Raw genomic sequence first — 17,733 nt, 5'->3', positions numbered from 1 at the left:
ACGGTTGGCAGGACAGGATGTCATAAGGCTTGGCCTTACTTAATGTTGGGGAAGGATATAGATTCTGAAAAAGCTATCTACACACACACACACACACACACACACACACACACACACACACACACACACACACACACACACACACACACACACACACACACACACACACACACACACACACACACACACACAATCACACATTCAATAATGCATTTGAGATTGCACCTTGTTTCATTAATACGCAGAAATAGAATAATGCCCTAATTTAAAGACCTATTCTGTACCGTCAAACGACCACAGATTTAGACTTCAAAGAGATCATTTGTGAAATTGACTAGGCTGCGCCATGGTCACGTCTGCACTATCAAATGCAACAGAGGTTGTAGAAGCCTAGCTGTGATGTGTGTAGTAATACATGATCCGAGTCCATCCACCAGGCTCTGGAGACACGAAATGGAGTCACAGTGACACAGCACCTTAGGAACTGGGTGACAACCATCAGCAACTGATGGACAGAACATGGACCAACATGGCGGTCTAATCCCAGGCTCAACTCACAGCCCCAAAACACCACAACAGCGTTGAAGTACTTCTGCATTGATTTTTCTATGATGAAAAACACCGGTCTGAATATTGAGAGCTGGCTTGACTGTGGTTGGTTTACATTGAACCCAGTACTGCTGGAAATTATATGTCAACAGCAAAGAGACCAATGTGAAATGGATTTCCATCCAAAACAGAGAGACTCAGTGAGAGGTCTGCTGGCAGCCACAGCCTAGGCTTTAAGATTTCCTGCTGCAGTCAAACAGGGTTCCCAAATGACACAATATCCCCTATATAGTGCACTACTTTTGACCAGAGCCCTATGGGCCCCGGTGAAAAGTAGTGCACTATATGGGGGATAGTGCCATTTGGGACGCAGCCAGAGACACATTCATATGCAGCCCAGCCAGTGGACTGAAACTCGATAGGCTCCGCACGTACAGAGAAAGAGAGGAATGACTTTAAAATGTCAAAAATGATTCACACAACTGGAATGTAATGGAAGAGCAGAATGGCGTCAAGCACCGTGTGCTAAGTGGTTTGAAGGCTCTCTGTTCAAATACACGGCGAATTCATTGACAAGCTGAGTAGAAAGAAATAATGAAGACTGAAATAGACAGAGGGAGCTGGGGAGACAGTGCCTATCATAGAATGTACTGTTCTTATCTGAAATGGCACATGTCCTGACGTTTGAGAAATCATACCTCGTACAGAGAAATGACTCAGACGTCTACAACTAGAATGTGCTGAAAGGGAATACATGTTTTTCGCAGGGCTGTGTCCCTTCTGTCATAGGAGTGCAATTACTAGTGTGCAATATTTGTGTTTGACACTGGAGTACATTTTCAGCGCTCAATCAAATCAGGGATACTACTCACCCCTTCACGTATGGATCTGTTGAAGGTATCGTCCTCAGTGAGGATGAGGAGGATGATGAGGGTTAGAGTGAGGGGTGAGTACTCACCACCTCATGTATGGATCTGTTGAAGGTATCGTCCTCAGTGAGGATGAGGAGGACGATGAGGGTTAGAGTGAGGGGTGAGTACTCACCACCTCATGTATGGATCTGTTGAAGGTATCGTCCTCAGTGAGGATGAGGAGGATGATGAGGGTTAGAGTGAGGGGTGAGTACTCACCACCTCATGTATGGCTCTGTTGAAGGTATCGTCCTCAGTGAGGATGAGGAGGATGATGAGGGTTAGAGTGAGGGGTGAGTACTCACCCCTTCACGTATGGATCTGTTGAAGGTATCGTCCTCAGTGAGGATGAGGAGGATGATGAGGGTTAGAGTGAGGGGTGACTACTCACCCCTTCACGTATGGATCTGTTGAAGGTATCGTCCTCAGTGAGGATGAGGAGGATGATGAGGGTTAGAGTGAGGGGTGAGTACTCACCACCTCATGTATGGATCTGTTGAAGGTATCTTCCTCAGTGAGGATGAGGAGGATGATGAGGGTTAGAGTGAGGAGTGAGTACTCACCCCTTCAAGTATGGATCTGTTGAAGGTATCGTCCTCAGTGAGGATGAGGAGGATGATGAGGGCTAGTGAGGGGTGAGTACTCACCACCTCATGTATGGATCTGTTTAAGGTATCGTCCTCAGTGAGGATGAGGAGGACGATGAGGGTTAGAGTGAGGGGTCAGTACTCACCACCTCATGTATGGATCTGTTGAAGGTATCTTCCTCAGTGAGGATGAGGAGGATGATGAGGGCCATGTAGACGTGATGAGAGTTCCCGTCTTCCACATGATACAGGATCTTGAGGATGGGCATCACCTAAGGAGGAGGGGAAGGAGTAAAATAATTAGAGAACGAGCAAGTGCGTTGGCTATTCGTATTTTCATGTATTTATTTAGCCAGGATAGTCCACTCAGTAACAAATTACACTGTTTACCAGGATGTCATGGTCTACTGTGTGTGTCTGCGTGGTGGTTCTCCAGGGTACGTGTCTGCGTGGTGGTTCTCCAGGGTACGTGTCTGCGTGGTGTTTCTCCAGGGTACGTGTCTGCGTGGTGTTTCTCCAGGGTACGTGTCTGCGTGGTGTTTCTCCAGGGTACGTGTCTGCGTGGTGTTTCTCCAGGGTACGTGTCTGCGTGGTGTTTCTCCAGGGTACGTGTCTGCGTGGTGTTTCCCCAGGGTACGTGTCTGCGTGGTGTTTCCCCAGGGTACGTGTCTGCGTGGTGTTTCCCCAGGGTACGTGTCTGCGTGGTGTTTCCCCAGGGTACGTGTCTGCGTGGTGTTTCCCCAGGGTACGTGTCTGCGTGGTGTTTCCCCAGGGTACGTGTCTGCGTGGTGTTTCCCCAGGGTACGTGTCTGCGTGGTGTTTCTCCAGGGTACGTGTCTGCGTGGTGTTTCTCCAGGGTACGTGTCTGCGTGGTGTTTCTCCAGGGTACGTGTCTGCGTGGTGTTTCTCCAGGGTACGTGTCTGCGTGGTGTTTCTCCAGGGTACGTGCCTGCGTGGTGTTTCTCCAGGGTACGTGCCTGCGTGGTGTTTCTCCAGGGTACGTGCCTGCGTGGTGTTTCCCCAGGGTACGTGCCTGCGTGGTGTTTCCCCAGGGTACGTGCCTGCGTGGTGTTTCCCCAGGGTACGTGCCTGCGTGGTGTTTCTCCAGGGTACGTGTCTGCGTGGTGTTTCCCCAGGGTACGTGTCTGCGTGGTGTTTCCCCAGGGTACGTGTTTGCGTGGTGGTTCTCCAGGGTACGTGTCTGCGTGGTGGTTCTCCAGGGTACGTGTCTGCGTGGTGGTTCTCCAGGGTACGTGTCTGCGTGGTGTTTCTCCAGGGTACGTGTCTGCGTGGTGTTTCTCCAGTGTACGTGTCTGCGTGGTGTTTCTCCAGGGTACGTGTCTGCGTGGTGTTTCTCCAGGGTACGTGTCTGCGTGGTGTTTCTCCAGGGTACGTGTCTGCGTGGTGTTTCTCCAGGGTACGTGTCTGCGTGGTGTTTCTCCAGGGTACGTGTCTGCGTGGTGTTTCTCCAGGGTACGTGTCTGCGTGGTGTTTCTCCAGGGTACGTGTCTGCGTGGTGTTTCTCCAGGGTACGTGCCTGCGTGGTGTTTCTCCAGGGTACGTGCCTGCGTGGTGTTTCTCCAGGGTACGTGCCTGCGTGGTGTTTCTCCAGGGTACGTGCCTGCGTGGTGTTTCCCCAGGGTACGTGCCTGCGTGGTGTTTCTCCAGGGTACGTGCCTGCGTGGTGTTTCTCCAGGGTACGTGTCTGCGTGGTGTTTCTCCAGGGTACGTGTCTGCGTGGTGTTTCTCCAGGGTACGTGCCTGCGTGGTGTTTCTCCAGGGTACGTGCCTGCGTGGTGTTTCTCCAGGGTACGTGCCTGCGTGGTGTTTCTCCAGGGTACGTGCCTGCGTGGTGTTTCTCCAGGGTACGTGTCTGCGTGGTGTTTCTCCAGGGTACGTGTCTGCGTGGTGTTTCTCCAGGGTACGTGTCTGCGTGGTGTTTCTCCAGGGTACGTGTCTGCGTGGTGTTTCTCCAGGGTACGTGCCTGCGTGGTGTTTCTCCAGGGTACGTGCCTGCGTGGTGTTTCTCCAGGGTGCGTGTCTGCGTGGTGTTTCTCCAGGGTGCGTGTCTGCGTGGTGGTTCTCCAGAGTACGTGTCTGCGTGGTGTTTCTCCAGGGTGCGTGTCTGCGTGGTGTTTCTCCAGGGTACGTGTCTGCGTGGTGTTTCTCCAGGGTACGTGTCTGCGTGGTGTTTCTCCAGGGTACGTGTCTGCGTGGTGTTTCTCCAGGGTACGTGTCTGCGTGGTGTTTCTCCAGGGTACGTGTCTGCGTGGTGTTTCTCCAGGGTACGTGTCTGCGTGGTGTTTCTCCAGGGTACGTGTCTGCGTGGTGTTTCTCCAGGGTACGTGTCTGCGTGGTGTTTCTCCAGGGTACGTGTCTGCGTGGTGTTTCTCCAGGGTACGTGCCTGCGTGGTGTTTCTCCAGGGTACGTGTCTGCGTGGTGTTTCTCCAGGGTACGTGTCTGCGTGGTGTTTCTCCAGGGTACGTGTCTGCGTGGTGTTTCTCCAGGGTACGTGTCTGCGTGGTGTTTCTCCAGGGTACGTGTCTGCGTGGTGTTTCTCCAGGGTACGTGTCTGCGTGGTGTTTCTCCAGGGTACGTGCCTGCGTGGTGTTTCTCCAGGGTACGTGCCTGCGTGGTGTTTCTCCAGGGTACGTGCCTGCGTGGTGTTTCCCCAGGGTACGTGCCTGCGTGGTGTTTCTCCAGGGTACGTGTCTGCGTGGTGTTTCTCCAGGGTACGTGTCTGCGTGGTGTTTCTCCAGGGTACGTGTCTGCGTGGTGTTTCCCCAGGGTACGTGTTTGCGTGGTGTTTCTCCAGGGTACGTGTCTGCGTGGTGTTTCTCCAGGGTACGTGTCTGCGTGGTGGTTCTCCAGGGTACGTGTCTGCGTGGTGTTTCTCCAGGGTACGTGTCTGCGTGGTGTTTCTCCAGGGTACGTGTCTGCGTGGTGTTTCTCCAGGGTACGTGTCTGCGTGGTGTTTCTCCAGGGTACGTGTCTGCGTGGTGTTTCTCCAGGGTACGTGTCTGCGTGGTGTTTCTCCAGGGTACGTGTCTGCGTGGTGTTTCCCCAGGGTACGTGTCTGCGTGGTGTTTCCCCAGGGTACGTGTCTGCGTGGTGTTTCTCCAGGGTACGTGTCTGCGTGGTGTTTCTCCAGGGTACGTGTCTGCGTGGTGTTTCTCCAGGGTACGTGTCTGCGTGGTGTTTCTCCAGGGTACGTGTCTGCGTGGTGTTTCTCCAGGGTACCTGTCTGCGTGGTGTTTCTCCAGGGTACGTGTCTGCGTGGTGTTTCTCCAGGGTACGTGCCTGCGTGGTGTTTCTCCAGGGTACGTGCCTGCGTGGTGTTTCTCCAGGGTACGTGCCTGCGTGGTGTTTCTCCAGGGTACGTGTCTGCGTGGTGTTTCTCCAGGGTACGTGTCTGCGTGGTGTTTCTCCAGGGTACGTGTCTGCGTGGTGTTTCTCCAGGGTACGTGTCTGCGTGGTGTTTCTCCAGGGTACGTGTCTGCGTGGTGTTTCTCCAGGGTACGTGTCTGCGTGGTGTTTCTCCAGGGTACGTGTCTGCGTGGTGTTTCTCCAGGGTACGTGCCTGCGTGGTGTTTCTCCAGGGTACGTGCCTGCGTGGTGTTTCTCCAGGGTACGTGCCTGCGTGGTGTTTCTCCAGGGTACGTGTCTGCGTGGTGTTTCTCCAGGGTACGTGTCTGCGTGGTGTTTCTCCAGGGTACGTGTCTGCGTGGTGTTTCTCCAGGGTACGTGTCTGCGTGGTGTTTCTCCAGGGTACGTGTCTGCGTGGTGTTTCTCCAGGGTACGTGTCTGCGTGGTGTTTCTCCAGGGTACGTGCCTGCGTGGTGTTTCTCCAGGGTACGTGCCTGCGTGGTGTTTCTCCAGGGTACGTGTCTGCGTGGTGTTTCTCCAGGGTACGTGTCTGCGTGGTGTTTCTCCAGGGTACGTGCCTGCGTGGTGTTTCTCCAGGGTACGTGCCTGCGTGGTGTTTCTCCAGGGTACGTGCCTGCGTGGTGTTTCTCCAGGGTACGTGTCTGCGTGGTGTTTCTCCAGGGTGCGTGTCTGCGTGGTGGTTCTCCAGAGTACGTGTCTGCGTGGTGTTTCTCCAGGGTGCGTGTCTGCGTGGTGTTTCTCCAGGGTGCGTGTCTGCGTGGTGGTTCTCCAGGGTGCGTGTCTGCGTGGTGTTTCTCCAGGGAACGTGTCTGCGTGGTGTTTCTCCAGGGTACGTGCCTGCGTGGTGTTTCTCCAGGGTACGTGCCTGCGTGGTGTTTCTCCAGGGTACGTGTCTGCGTGGTGTTTCTCCAGGGTGCGTGTCTGCGTGGTGGTTCTCCAGGGTACGTGTCTGCGTGGTGTTTCTCCAGGGTGCGTGTCTGCGTGGTGGTTCTCCAGGGTACGTGCCTGCGTGGTGGTTCTCCAGGGTACGTGTCTGCGTGGTGTTTCTCCAGGGTACGTGTCTGCGTGGTGTTTCTCCAGGGTACGTGCCGGCGTGGTGTTTCTCCAGGGTACGTGCCGGCGTGGTGTTTCTCCAGGGTACGTGTCTGCGTGGTGTTTCTCCAGGGTACGTGTCTGCGTGGTGTTTCTCCAGGGTACGTGTCTACGTGGTGTTTCTCCAGGGTACGTGCCTGCGTGGTGTTTCTCCAGGGTACGTGTCTGCGTGGTGTTTCTCCAGGGTACGTGCCTGCGTGGTGTTTCTCCAGGGTACGTGCCTGCGTGGTGTTTCTCCAGGGTACGTGCCTGCGTGGTGTTTCTCCAGGGTACGTGCCTGCGTGGTGTTTCTCCAGGGTACGTGCCTGCGTGGTGTTTCTCCAGGGTGCGTGTCTGCGTGGTGTTTCTGTTTGATGGTTTAACTGCCATGGTTCAACAGCCATTCTGTCAACTTCCATTGTGAAATCCTGCATTCCTGCTGTGCAGACAGACACTGTTGCAGAATAAGCAGGCAGAGTGCACTGAGCAAGCTCTGACACGAATCCAACATCCCAACACACTGCATCCCAGACTGCACTAAGAGAACGTGTGTGTTTGTGTGTTTAGGCCTCCAGCATTGTTCCACAGAGGGGTGCTTCGGGAAGCGCTATGTGTGTCCACCCCTGTGTGCGTGTGTGTGTTTGTTCAAGCACGGTTCCACTGTGTGTGGGAGTGATCCTCTGTCACAGGTGGGTCCTGCAGAGCAATGGTCTGTGGCTCTCCCCCATCTGCGCTCCCTAATACACTTAAAACCTGCTTAGAGGTGACGTCACAGCACACCCCACAGGACCAGCTGTCTACTGTGCCCCACTGTGTCCGCGGGGAAAAAAGAAGAACCAAGTCAAAGAGGATGACTCAAGATTACCCAGAGTACATTTCAGAGTTCCCGTTCGGAGAACGTGGTGCCGGACAACGTGACCCACAAGATTTGAAATGTGTACCTGATAAACTGAGCATATGTCCTCACGTTTGCGTTTCGATGCAGCAGTGTTGCAGAGAGTAGTGTACGTGTGCGCAGTTAGCGGCTAACTCACCAGGTTCTCCATGTCTGTGCGTGACAGCATATATGTCCTCATGTTGGTGTTCTGGTGTAGCAGTGTGTAGAGTATCAGTGTAGCCTGGTCGGATCTCTGCTGCTCACACAGAGCTGTGTAAAGGCTGTTGAAGTTGATCTGGAACATATGGTGCTGCTCTGTAGGGATGGATGACGTGTCTGTGGAAAACACACAGGTTCAGTACCCATTCATTGAAAAGGTCCCCCTGTCATCTTTTACTGGTACTAGTGCATATTCTGTACCTTGTGTGTTTTTGAAGCACGTGACAGCCTGTCTGTAGGGGTTGGGACAGTTGTTGGGGCCATCTGTCAGATTGGCTAGCACCAGGAGCAATAACAGGCTCTGATTGGACAGTGGCAGAGGGTTCTGTTCCTGGTCCAATCCTGGCTTACTGCCGGCTCCACCCAGCGCGAACACACTCCACAACCCACCTGGAGGGAACATAATAGTGAAGCCCTCAAAACTATGAAATAACACATATGGAATGTGCAAAGCTGTCTCAAGGCAAAGGGGTGGCTACTTTGAAGAACATAAAATATATTTTGATTTGCTTAAAACTTTTTTGGGGTCACTACATGATTCCATATGTGTTATTTAATAGTTTTGACGTCTTCACTATTATCCTACAACGTAGAAAATAGTAAAAATAAAGAAAAACCCTTGAATGAGTAGGTGTGTCCAAAACTTTTGACTGGTACTGTACGTCACAGGGTTATACAGACTTTAGCACATCACCCGACACAACACGTCTTTTAATATATTGTCAGAAGCATCATCAGACCTCGGTAGTAGCCTATTTCATGCTGTGCTCTAAAGATGGCATCGTAGCCACACAAATACATTCGAAGATCATCATTGATCTGATCAGAAACTCTGTGCTCACAATCCTTATCTCCTAATGTCGTCGCTGGTGAATTTTGGAATATATTGCGCGATAGGCTAAGGTTTTTACTAGGCGCGAGCCCATCCAGGCTTGAGTCCCGTGAGCGAAACAGACGTTTTAGATAAGAAAGTATCCGCCTACCTTTGATCATGTCAACCATCCATCCAAATGAAATAATTCCATATGTCTGCCTTCTGTCTTCATAAACATTCACATAGCCTATTCCACGATACGGGGTAATCCAATGAGCAACACTGCAGCTGTTGACTGCAGTGACCGCCATTTATCACGACAGTATTCATACCCCTTGGAATAAGATTTTGAAGTGTCTGTCCTATATCGAGGTGATTTTCAGGATGTCTCATGGTCTGACAAAACACCGCAGATGCGGAAGGCAGACATAGGCGGATGCAGTGGATGGAGACGGAGCCCATGCAATATCTCTAGCTTAAACTGAAATATTTTTTAGTTACTCAGAATGACGCACAGGTGCGTCAATAGACTCTGAAAAGACTCTGTCAAGTTCGTTTACTTATCATTGCTAGACAGCCATTTTCAAGTCTTGCCATAGTTTTTACTTAAATCGGCTTGAAAATCTAACTAGGCCACTCAGGAACATTCAATGCAACACTGGAGTTTCTTACCATTTGGCCTTGTGTTTTAGGTTATTGTCCTGCTGAAAGGTGCATTTGTCTCTCAGTGTCTGTTGGAAAGCAGACTAAAAAAGGTTTTCCTTCAGTCCTTGCCGATGACAAGCATACCCATAACGTGATGCAGTCACCACCATGCTTGAAAATATTTAGAGCGGTACTCAGTGATGTGTTGTGTTGGATTTGCTACAAACATAATGATTTGTATTCAGGCCATAAAGACACATTGTTTGCCACGTTTTTTTGCAATTTTACTTATTGCAAACAGGATGCTTGTTTTGGAATATTTTTTATTCTGTAAAGGCTTCCTTCTTTTCACTCTGTCATTTAGGTTAGTATTGTGGAGTAAGTACAATGTTGTTGATCGATCCTCAGTTTTCTCCTATCGCAGCCAGTAAACTGTGTAACTGCTTTAAAAAGTCACCATGGGCCTCATGGTATTTGTATTTATTATGGATCCCCATAAGATGCTGCCAAGCTACTCTTCCTGGGGTCCGGTCAAAATTAAGGCAGTTATACAATTTAAAAAAACATTACAATACATTCATTACAGAATTCACAACACACTAAGTGTGTGCCCTCAGGCCCATACTCCAGTACCACAGATCTACAACACATAATCCATGTGTACGTGTGTGTGAATAGTGCCTATGTTATCATGTGTGTGTATGCATGCATCCGTTTGTGTTGCTTCACAGTCCCAGCTGTTCCTTAAGGTGTATTATCATCTGTTTTTTTTTTTAAATATATATCTGATTCGAATGCTTGCATCAGTTACCTGATGTGGAAGAGAGTTCCATGTAGTCATGGCTCTATGTAGTAATGTGCGCCTATCATAGTTTGTTCTAGACTCGGGGACTGTGAAGAGACCCCTGGTGGCATGTCTTGCGGGGTATGCATGGGTGTCCGAGCTGTGTGCTAGTGACGGACTTCTCCCCATCTTAGCTACTGCTGTATCAATATGTTTCGACCATGACAGTTACAGAGAATTGTATGTGTGGAGTACAGATATGAGGCAGTCATTAAAAAAATCATGTTAAACACTATTATTGCACAGAGTAAGTGCATGCAACTTATTATGTGACTTGTTAAGCACATTTTTACTCCTGGACTTATTTAAGCTTGCCATAACCAAGGGCTTGAATAGTTGACAAGATATTTCAGCTTTTCAATTCTAATGAATTTGTAAATGTTTCTAAAAACATAATTCCACTTTGACATTATGGGGTAACGTGCGTAGGCCAGTGACACAAAGTCAAGGGGTATGAATACTTTTTGAAGGCACTGTATAATCAATACACAACTTTCAAGGAGTAGGGTATTTAAGGCGAGTGTATTTGATACAAAACAGGCTATGAGAATACTTTCCCATTTTATGAAATTAGCCAACATCATCACATTATTTTGCTCGCTCCAGGAAGGCAATTTGGCCCTGGCTTGCAAACTAAATCCCCTGCATCATCTTATAAATGATTGTCATTCTACCGATTTGAAAATGTAAATGTAGGCTAATCATAAATGTAATAATAGCATAATTGATTTACCCCAATGAAAACTTGGACAGTGAGCCTAAATCGCATTTCGATAGATGCATGCATCAGTACCAAGCCTTTCTTTTATATCTGCAACAGAAATTAATTTAATTTATAAGGATATGTCAACTGTCAGCTGGCTACTGTAGGAAAGTTACAATCAAATGAAACATTTGTGACATAACTGAACCTTTCAGCCCATCCTATGAAGTGGATGTTACTTGTCACCCGTCTTTCCCTCTCATTTTAGTAGATATATTTTGCTGTAATGATCTGATCACACCATGCAACTAGGGATGTAGCCTACAGTCAGAGAGGGAAGATGGACAATGTTGATTGCCAGGTGAAAAGGGGTTGAAAGGTAAAAGTGGGAGGCGGGATTAGGTCGGCTCCTTTCCTCCTTGCTGGGCAGAGATTTCGGAAAAAGTAATTGTGAACCCGGAACCCAAATGTATCACAACAATGTATTTGCCATACCTCACAACCGATTGGACTTCCTGCATGTATTATTTTCGCTGTGAGAGAACGTTTATATTTTCCGTATACTGCACCTGTCACGTTCTGACCATAGTTCTTGTGTGTTTTACTTGTTTTAGTGTTGATCAGGACGTGAGCTGGGTGGGCATTCTATGTTGTGTGTCTAGTTTGTCTGTTTCTATGTTTGGCCTAATATGGTTCTCAATCAGAGGCAGGTGTTTTGTGTTGTCTCTGATTGGGAATCATATTTAGGTGGCTTGTTTTGTGTTGGGGTTTGTGGATGGTTGTTTCCTGTCTTTGTGTTCGTTTCACCAGAGAGGACTGTTTCGGTTTGCCACGTTTGTTATTTTTGTATTTTGTAAGTGTTCACGTTATTCGTCTTGATTAAATCATGTTGAGCACAAACTACGCTGCGTCTTGGTCCGATCCCTGCTACACCTCCTCTTCAGACGAAGAGGAGGAAGGCTGCCGTTACAGCACCTAACAAATTACATAGTCACTCAACTAATAAGGCCACCACCAGTTTGGGATTTTCAGACAATCTTAAAGCAACATCTTAAAGCATAAAAAAAATCTGAAAATGGTGGTGGAAAATTGTGTTTTATTAAGACAGTACACACAATTTTTTCTGTTTCTTTCCCGGCGGCTCGCCATTCAAGCTAGCTATGGAGGAACATGACGCCTTTGCAGCCTGAATGGAGGATGCGAGCCGTACGAGCCGGTCCATAGGGGACACGAGTGTATTACCCACTATCGGCTGCCTAGGCTAAGATTGACTAGGCTACTGAATTCCCTATGGTTGTTTAGCATGCAAAATGATTTGTAGGTCAATGACTGTCAGTTCGACAAGGAAGGAGAGGTTGCATCAGTAGTCACGATATATTAGGTCTTTTTGGAAGATGTATGTAATATGAGCAAAACATGTTAATGAATCGGCTATTCGTAACATTTGGATCGATTTTCTGACAGATGCATGCCATTCTACATGACCAAAAGTATGTGGAAGGCTGCCATCTTATCGGCTCTTAACTAACCATGCTATTTTGTTTGTTTTTTCGCGTTGTTCGTAACTTGTTTTGTACATAAGAGACGGTAGCAGCAACATTATGACCGAAAAGATCTTTCTAGACATCAGAACTGAGATTGCTCACCTCAAACTGGACAAAGAGTTCTTCTTCAATGAGTCGGACGGGAGGGATATAATAGACACCCGACCAGGCCCAGATCCCTGTTATTCATTAGAGAATGAAACGCAGATTTCACAGAAAGAGATCAGGGTGCCTTGTGAGAATCAGGCGACGAGTGGCTAATCTGCCCATGCCTTCCGTCCTGCTAGCTAATGTCCAATCACTGGAAAATAAATGGGACGACACTGAAAGCATGTTTATCCTACCAACGGGACATTAAAAACTGTAATATCTTATGTTTCACCGAGTCGTGGCTGAACGACGACATTAAGAACATACAGCTGGCGGGTTATACACTCCATTAGCAGGACAGAACAGCAGCATCTGATAAGACACGGGGCGGGGGCCTATGCCCTTATGTAATCAACAGCTGGTGCACGATATCTAAGGAAGTCTCGAGGTTTTGCTCACCTGAGGTAGAGTATCTCATGATAAGCTGTAGACCACACTATCTACCTAGAGAGTATATCATCTGTATTTTTCGTAGCTGTCTACATACCACCACAGAAATCATTGCTGGCACTAAAACCGCACTCAGTGAGCTATATAAAGCCATAAGCTAAAAGGAAGATGCTCATCTAGAGGCGGCGCTCCTAGTGGCCAGGGACTTTAATGCAGGGAAACAAATCAGTTTTACCTCATTTCTATCAGCATGTTAAATGTGCAACCAGAGGGGGAAAAATATTCTCGACCACCTTTACTCCACACACAGAGACGTGTACAAAGCTCTCCCTCGCCAAGAACAGGTAGGTAAGGTAAGGTAACCTGCCTAAATGACTACCGATCCGTAGCATTCACGTCTGTAACCATGAAATGCTTTGAAAGGTTGGTCATGGCTCACATCACCATTATCCCAGAAACCCTAGACCCACTCCATTTTTGCATACTGCACCAACAGATCCACAGATGATGCAATCTCTATTGCACTCCACACTGCCCTTTCACACCTGGACCAAAGGAACACCTATGTGAGAATGCTATTCATTGACTACAGCTCAGCGTTCAACACCATAGTGCCATCAAAGCTCATCATTAAGCTAAGGACCATAGGACTAAACACCTCCCTCTGGAACTGGATCCTGGACTTCCTGACGGACCACCAGGTGGTAAAGGTAGGTAACAACACATCCGCTACGCTGATCCTCGACACAGGGGCCCCTCAGGGGTGCGTGCTCAGTCCCCTCCTCCTGTACTCCCTGTTCACTCATGACTGCACGACTCCAACACCATCATTAAGTTTGCTGACGACACAGTGGTAGGCCTGATCGACAACAATGAGACAGCCTATCGGCAGGAGGTCAGAGGCCTGACCGTGTGGTGCAAGGACAACAACCTCTCCCTCAACGTGATCAAGACAAAGGAGATGATTGTGGACTACAGGAAAAGGAGGACCTAGCATGCCCCCATTCTCATCAACAGAGCTGTAGTGGAGCAGGTTGAGAGCTTCAAGTTCCTTGGCGTCCACATCACCACCAAACTAACATGGTCCAAACACACAAAGACAGTCTTGAAGAGGGCACAACAAAACCTATTGCCCCTCAGGAGACTGAAAAGATTTGGCATGGGTCCTCAGATCCTCAAAAGGTTTTACAGCTGCACCATCGAGAGCATCCTGACGGGTTGCATCACTGCCTGTTATGGCAACTGCCTCCGACCGCAAGGCATTACAGAGGGTTCAGCCCAGTACATTTTTTATTTATTTATTTTATTTTACCAGGTAAGTTGACTGAGAACACATTCTCATTTACAGCAACGACCTGGGGAATAGTTACAGGGGAGAGGCGGGGGATGAATGAGCCATTTGTGAGCTGGGGATGATTAGGTGACGGAATGAGGGACAGCTTGGGAATTTAGCCAGGACACCAGGGTTAACACCCCATCTCTTACGATAAGTGCCATGGGATCTTTAGTGACCACAGAGTCAGGAAACCCATTTAACGTGGAATCCGAAAGACGGCACCCTACACTGGGCACTGCCCTGGGGCATTGGGATATTTGTTTTTAGACCTGAGGAAAGAGTGCCTCCTACTGGCCCTCCAACACCACTTCCAGCAGCATCTGGTCTCCCATCCAGGGACTGACCAGGACCAACCCTGCTCAGCTTCAGAAGCAAGCCAGCAGTGGGATGCAGGGTGGTATGCTGCTGGCATCACCAGGGCCAAGCTTCCTGCATCTAGAACAGACATGGGCAAACTACGGCCCGCGGGCCACATACGGCCCGTTAGGCTTTTTAATCCGGCCCGCCGAACTTGTCCAAATTATAGTAAAAACCTCCTTTTTTTCCCCTTTCCCTGCAATGCCCACGTTTCCCCAATAGATGGCGCACTCAAAACACATTGACCGTTGTTGGAGTGGCGCGTATTTCTCTTTATTTCACTTTAATTTTCACTTCGTTTCACGTCACCATTAAGCCCTTCTGTGAAAATGAGCGGACCAAAGAGAAGGAAAGTGGACAGCGAATGCCGAGTGTTTAATAAGGAGTGGACAACAAAATACTTCTTCACTGAAGTCCGATCAACGGCTGTATGTCTGATATGCCAAGAAGCTGTTGCGGTTTTCAAAGAGTACAATATCAGCCGTCACTTTGCCACGAAGCATGCAAACTATGCTAGCAAGCAGTCAACACAAGAACGGGTGGCGAAATAGTATGTAAATGCCATATCTTGCATATTCCTTGAGACAAATTTATTAACTGATAAGGGCTATTTTTCACATTTGAAAGACAGTTAATAAATTGGGTTGTAGTGTTCTTACTGTGCTATGAGGTTTGCACACACTACATTTAATGCTTTAGTATATCCGGCCCAAACACTCCCTCCAAATGCTCCTGGCCCGGCCCCTCTGTCAAATTTTAGAACCCATTGTGGCCCGCGAGTCAAAAAGTTTGCCCACCCCTGATCTAGAACATCTATACCAGATGGTGTCAGAGGAAGGCCCTAAAAATTGTCAAAGACTCCAGCCACCCTAGTCATAGACTGTTCTCTCTGCTACCGCACGGCAAGCGGTACCGGAGCGCCAAGTCTAGGTCCAAGAGGATCCTAAATAGCTTCTACCCCCAAGCCATAAGACTCTTGAACAGCTAATCAATGGCTACCCAGACTGCTGCTACTCTCTGTTATAGTTATGTATAGTCACTTTAATAACTCTACCTACATGTACATATTACCTCGACACCGGTGCCCCCCACATTGACTCTGTACCGATACCCCCTGTATATAGCCCCGCTATTGTTATTTACTGCTGCTCTTTAATCATTTGTTATTCTTATCTCTTAATTTTTTACATATTTTTTTCCCTTAAAACTGCATTGTTGGTTAAGGGCTTGTAAGTAAGCATTTCACTGTAAGGTCTACACCTGTTGTATTCGGCGCATGTAACACATAGAATTTGATTTGGTCTGGCTTGCAGTCGGCGTTCCAATTTATCCCAAAGGTGTTCGATGGGGTTGTGGTCAGGGCTCTGTGCAGACGTTCCACACCGATCTCGACAGACCATTTCTGTATGGATCTCTCGTTTTGTGCACAGGGACATTGTCATGCTGAAACAGGAAAGGGCCTTTCCCAAACTGCTGCCACAAAGTTTGAAGCACAGAATTCTCTAGAATGTCATTGTATGCTGTAGCGTTAAGATTTCCCTTCCCTGAAACTAAAGGGCATAGCTCGAACCATGAAAAAAATCCCTGTGCTTTATAAGCATATTTATAACACCTTATAAGCAAATGTGAAAAGCATGATTATAGGCACTAGTAACTGCTCATAAATATATATTAAAATATTTTGTAGAAATTATGCTAAAAAATAAATGTATAGAAAATGGGACAATGAAAAGCAGCAACCTACAACGCCTGGTACAGAAAGGAATGTAAGGACCAAAAATTGAGATGTTGCTATTAAAAATACATTCTGAACATGGTACTGTATTTTTTTAAACACAGTGCATTCTGGCTCTACTAAGCCTTATACTATCAGAGGAAAGAACACAGACCGTGTGTTCGAAGACTAATCTTTATCAAAGTGAAATGGATCTGTCTCCATCTAGTGGTGACAGACATTACTACAGCCCTGTTTCCAAGCCTGACTGCTCTTCCTACACAATTATGGGCAGTAATAGCTCTGCTATCGTCAAAACCACGTTCCTTCTTTTATCCGCTGGGTTAATGCTTTGGTCCATATTCATCTGTGTGCTTGGAGAAAGAACTGAAGCACAGCAAACGCATTTTGTTAATGTAAAATGTGACTGGGAAGCAGTAATCTTTCTGTGTGTGTGTATCCCTGACTCTGTCCAACTCAGTCTAATGCCCTGGAGCTGGACTGTATGGATCCGGTGGGTGGAAAATCTGCCTGGACATCTCAGTGCCTCGGCCAAAGGACATAAACAAAACACCAGTAGGCGTGCTGATTTACCAACAACAGGATAAATATGCACAAACACCAATACATTTACGAACGTTAGGAGAAACATACACACAGCAGAACATGCAATGATGTGACGACTGCCGACACACATACGGCGCATTCGGAAAAAACAGCAAAAAACAAACCATGGTCACATCCCTGCTCTCCCCTCTGTCCGCCTCCCCCCCAGTCCCCCCTCAGGATAGTGGCGTCCTAGCCAGTCTCCCTCAGCCCCCAGTCTGTGGCCTGCCCAGGGGCCACAGTGCTGGTCAAGCACTCCAAGCTAATTCCTTGCATGGCGTCTAGCGGTGGCGGCTGGCGGCAGTAACCCAATGGAGCGGGGGAGTCGGGGGTGAGAGGGAGGAGAGGAGTGGGGTAGATAAGGAGCCCTTGTGACTGAGCCCTGCTCATCACTGGCACCAGACCGGCTACACCACACCCATCTCTGTGAGAGCAGGTCTCCGTCCAAAATGATACCCTATTCCCTACGTAGCACACTACCTAAAAAAATGATATAATACTAGTATTGCACTATAAAGGGATTAGGGTGCCATTTTGGACACAGAACAGAGCAAAGCAGAGCCAGGGCCTGGGTGTCTGGCAGCAACGCTTCCTGACTCACTCTACTGACTCTCTCTTTATCCGCCTCTCTCAATCTCTTTCTTTCTCCCCCCTCTTTTCTCTCTACCCCCTCTACTCCCTTTACCTCACTGTTATGCATCTGGCTTGCTTACCCTGCCCGCCTGCCCACTACACAAATACAATAATGCAATATCGCATGTGCCTCTCTGGCTCTGGCCCTGTCGCGCCATTACAGAAGAGGAGGAGGAGAGAGTTAATGTGGACACAGGGACTGGCGCCTGGGCTGGAAGACGGCAGGGTGCATTGAGGCCACATCCTCGGCTCCAGGCTAGCCCTTGGTCTGCCACACCACCCACACAACAACAACACTGCCCTTCTCTTGCTATTCAACCGGGAATTAACACTGCATCCCGTTCATGCCTGTTTGGCATTTCTCCCCAGCTATCAGGCTCCCTCTGAGAGAAAAG

The 17,733-nt window shown here is 48.5% G+C and overlaps 1 protein-coding gene across 1 annotated transcript in view; it reads right to left on the bottom strand.

Annotated features, from left to right (window-relative positions):
* LOC120025735 (dymeclin-like) overlaps nucleotides 1-17,733 on the bottom strand; it is a 143,499-nt gene that overhangs the window by 73,976 nt on the left and 51,790 nt on the right. Inside the window, exons 9-11 of the mRNA XM_038970334.1 lie at nucleotides 7,804-7,992; nucleotides 7,541-7,719; nucleotides 2,194-2,319 (exon numbers count right to left, since the gene is read on the bottom strand). Coding sequence (XP_038826262.1) covers nucleotides 2,194-2,319; nucleotides 7,541-7,719; nucleotides 7,804-7,992 — 494 coding nt within the window. The remainder of the gene's footprint in view (nucleotides 1-2,193; nucleotides 2,320-7,540; nucleotides 7,720-7,803; nucleotides 7,993-17,733) is intronic.

This window comes from Salvelinus namaycush, chromosome 31 (genome assembly GCF_016432855.1).
Source record: "Salvelinus namaycush isolate Seneca chromosome 31, SaNama_1.0, whole genome shotgun sequence".
NCBI classification, from domain to species: domain Eukaryota; kingdom Metazoa; phylum Chordata; class Actinopteri; order Salmoniformes; family Salmonidae; genus Salvelinus; species Salvelinus namaycush.
Note: the sequence above shows the minus strand (reverse complement) of the source record. Positions and strands in the feature narration are given on the sequence as shown.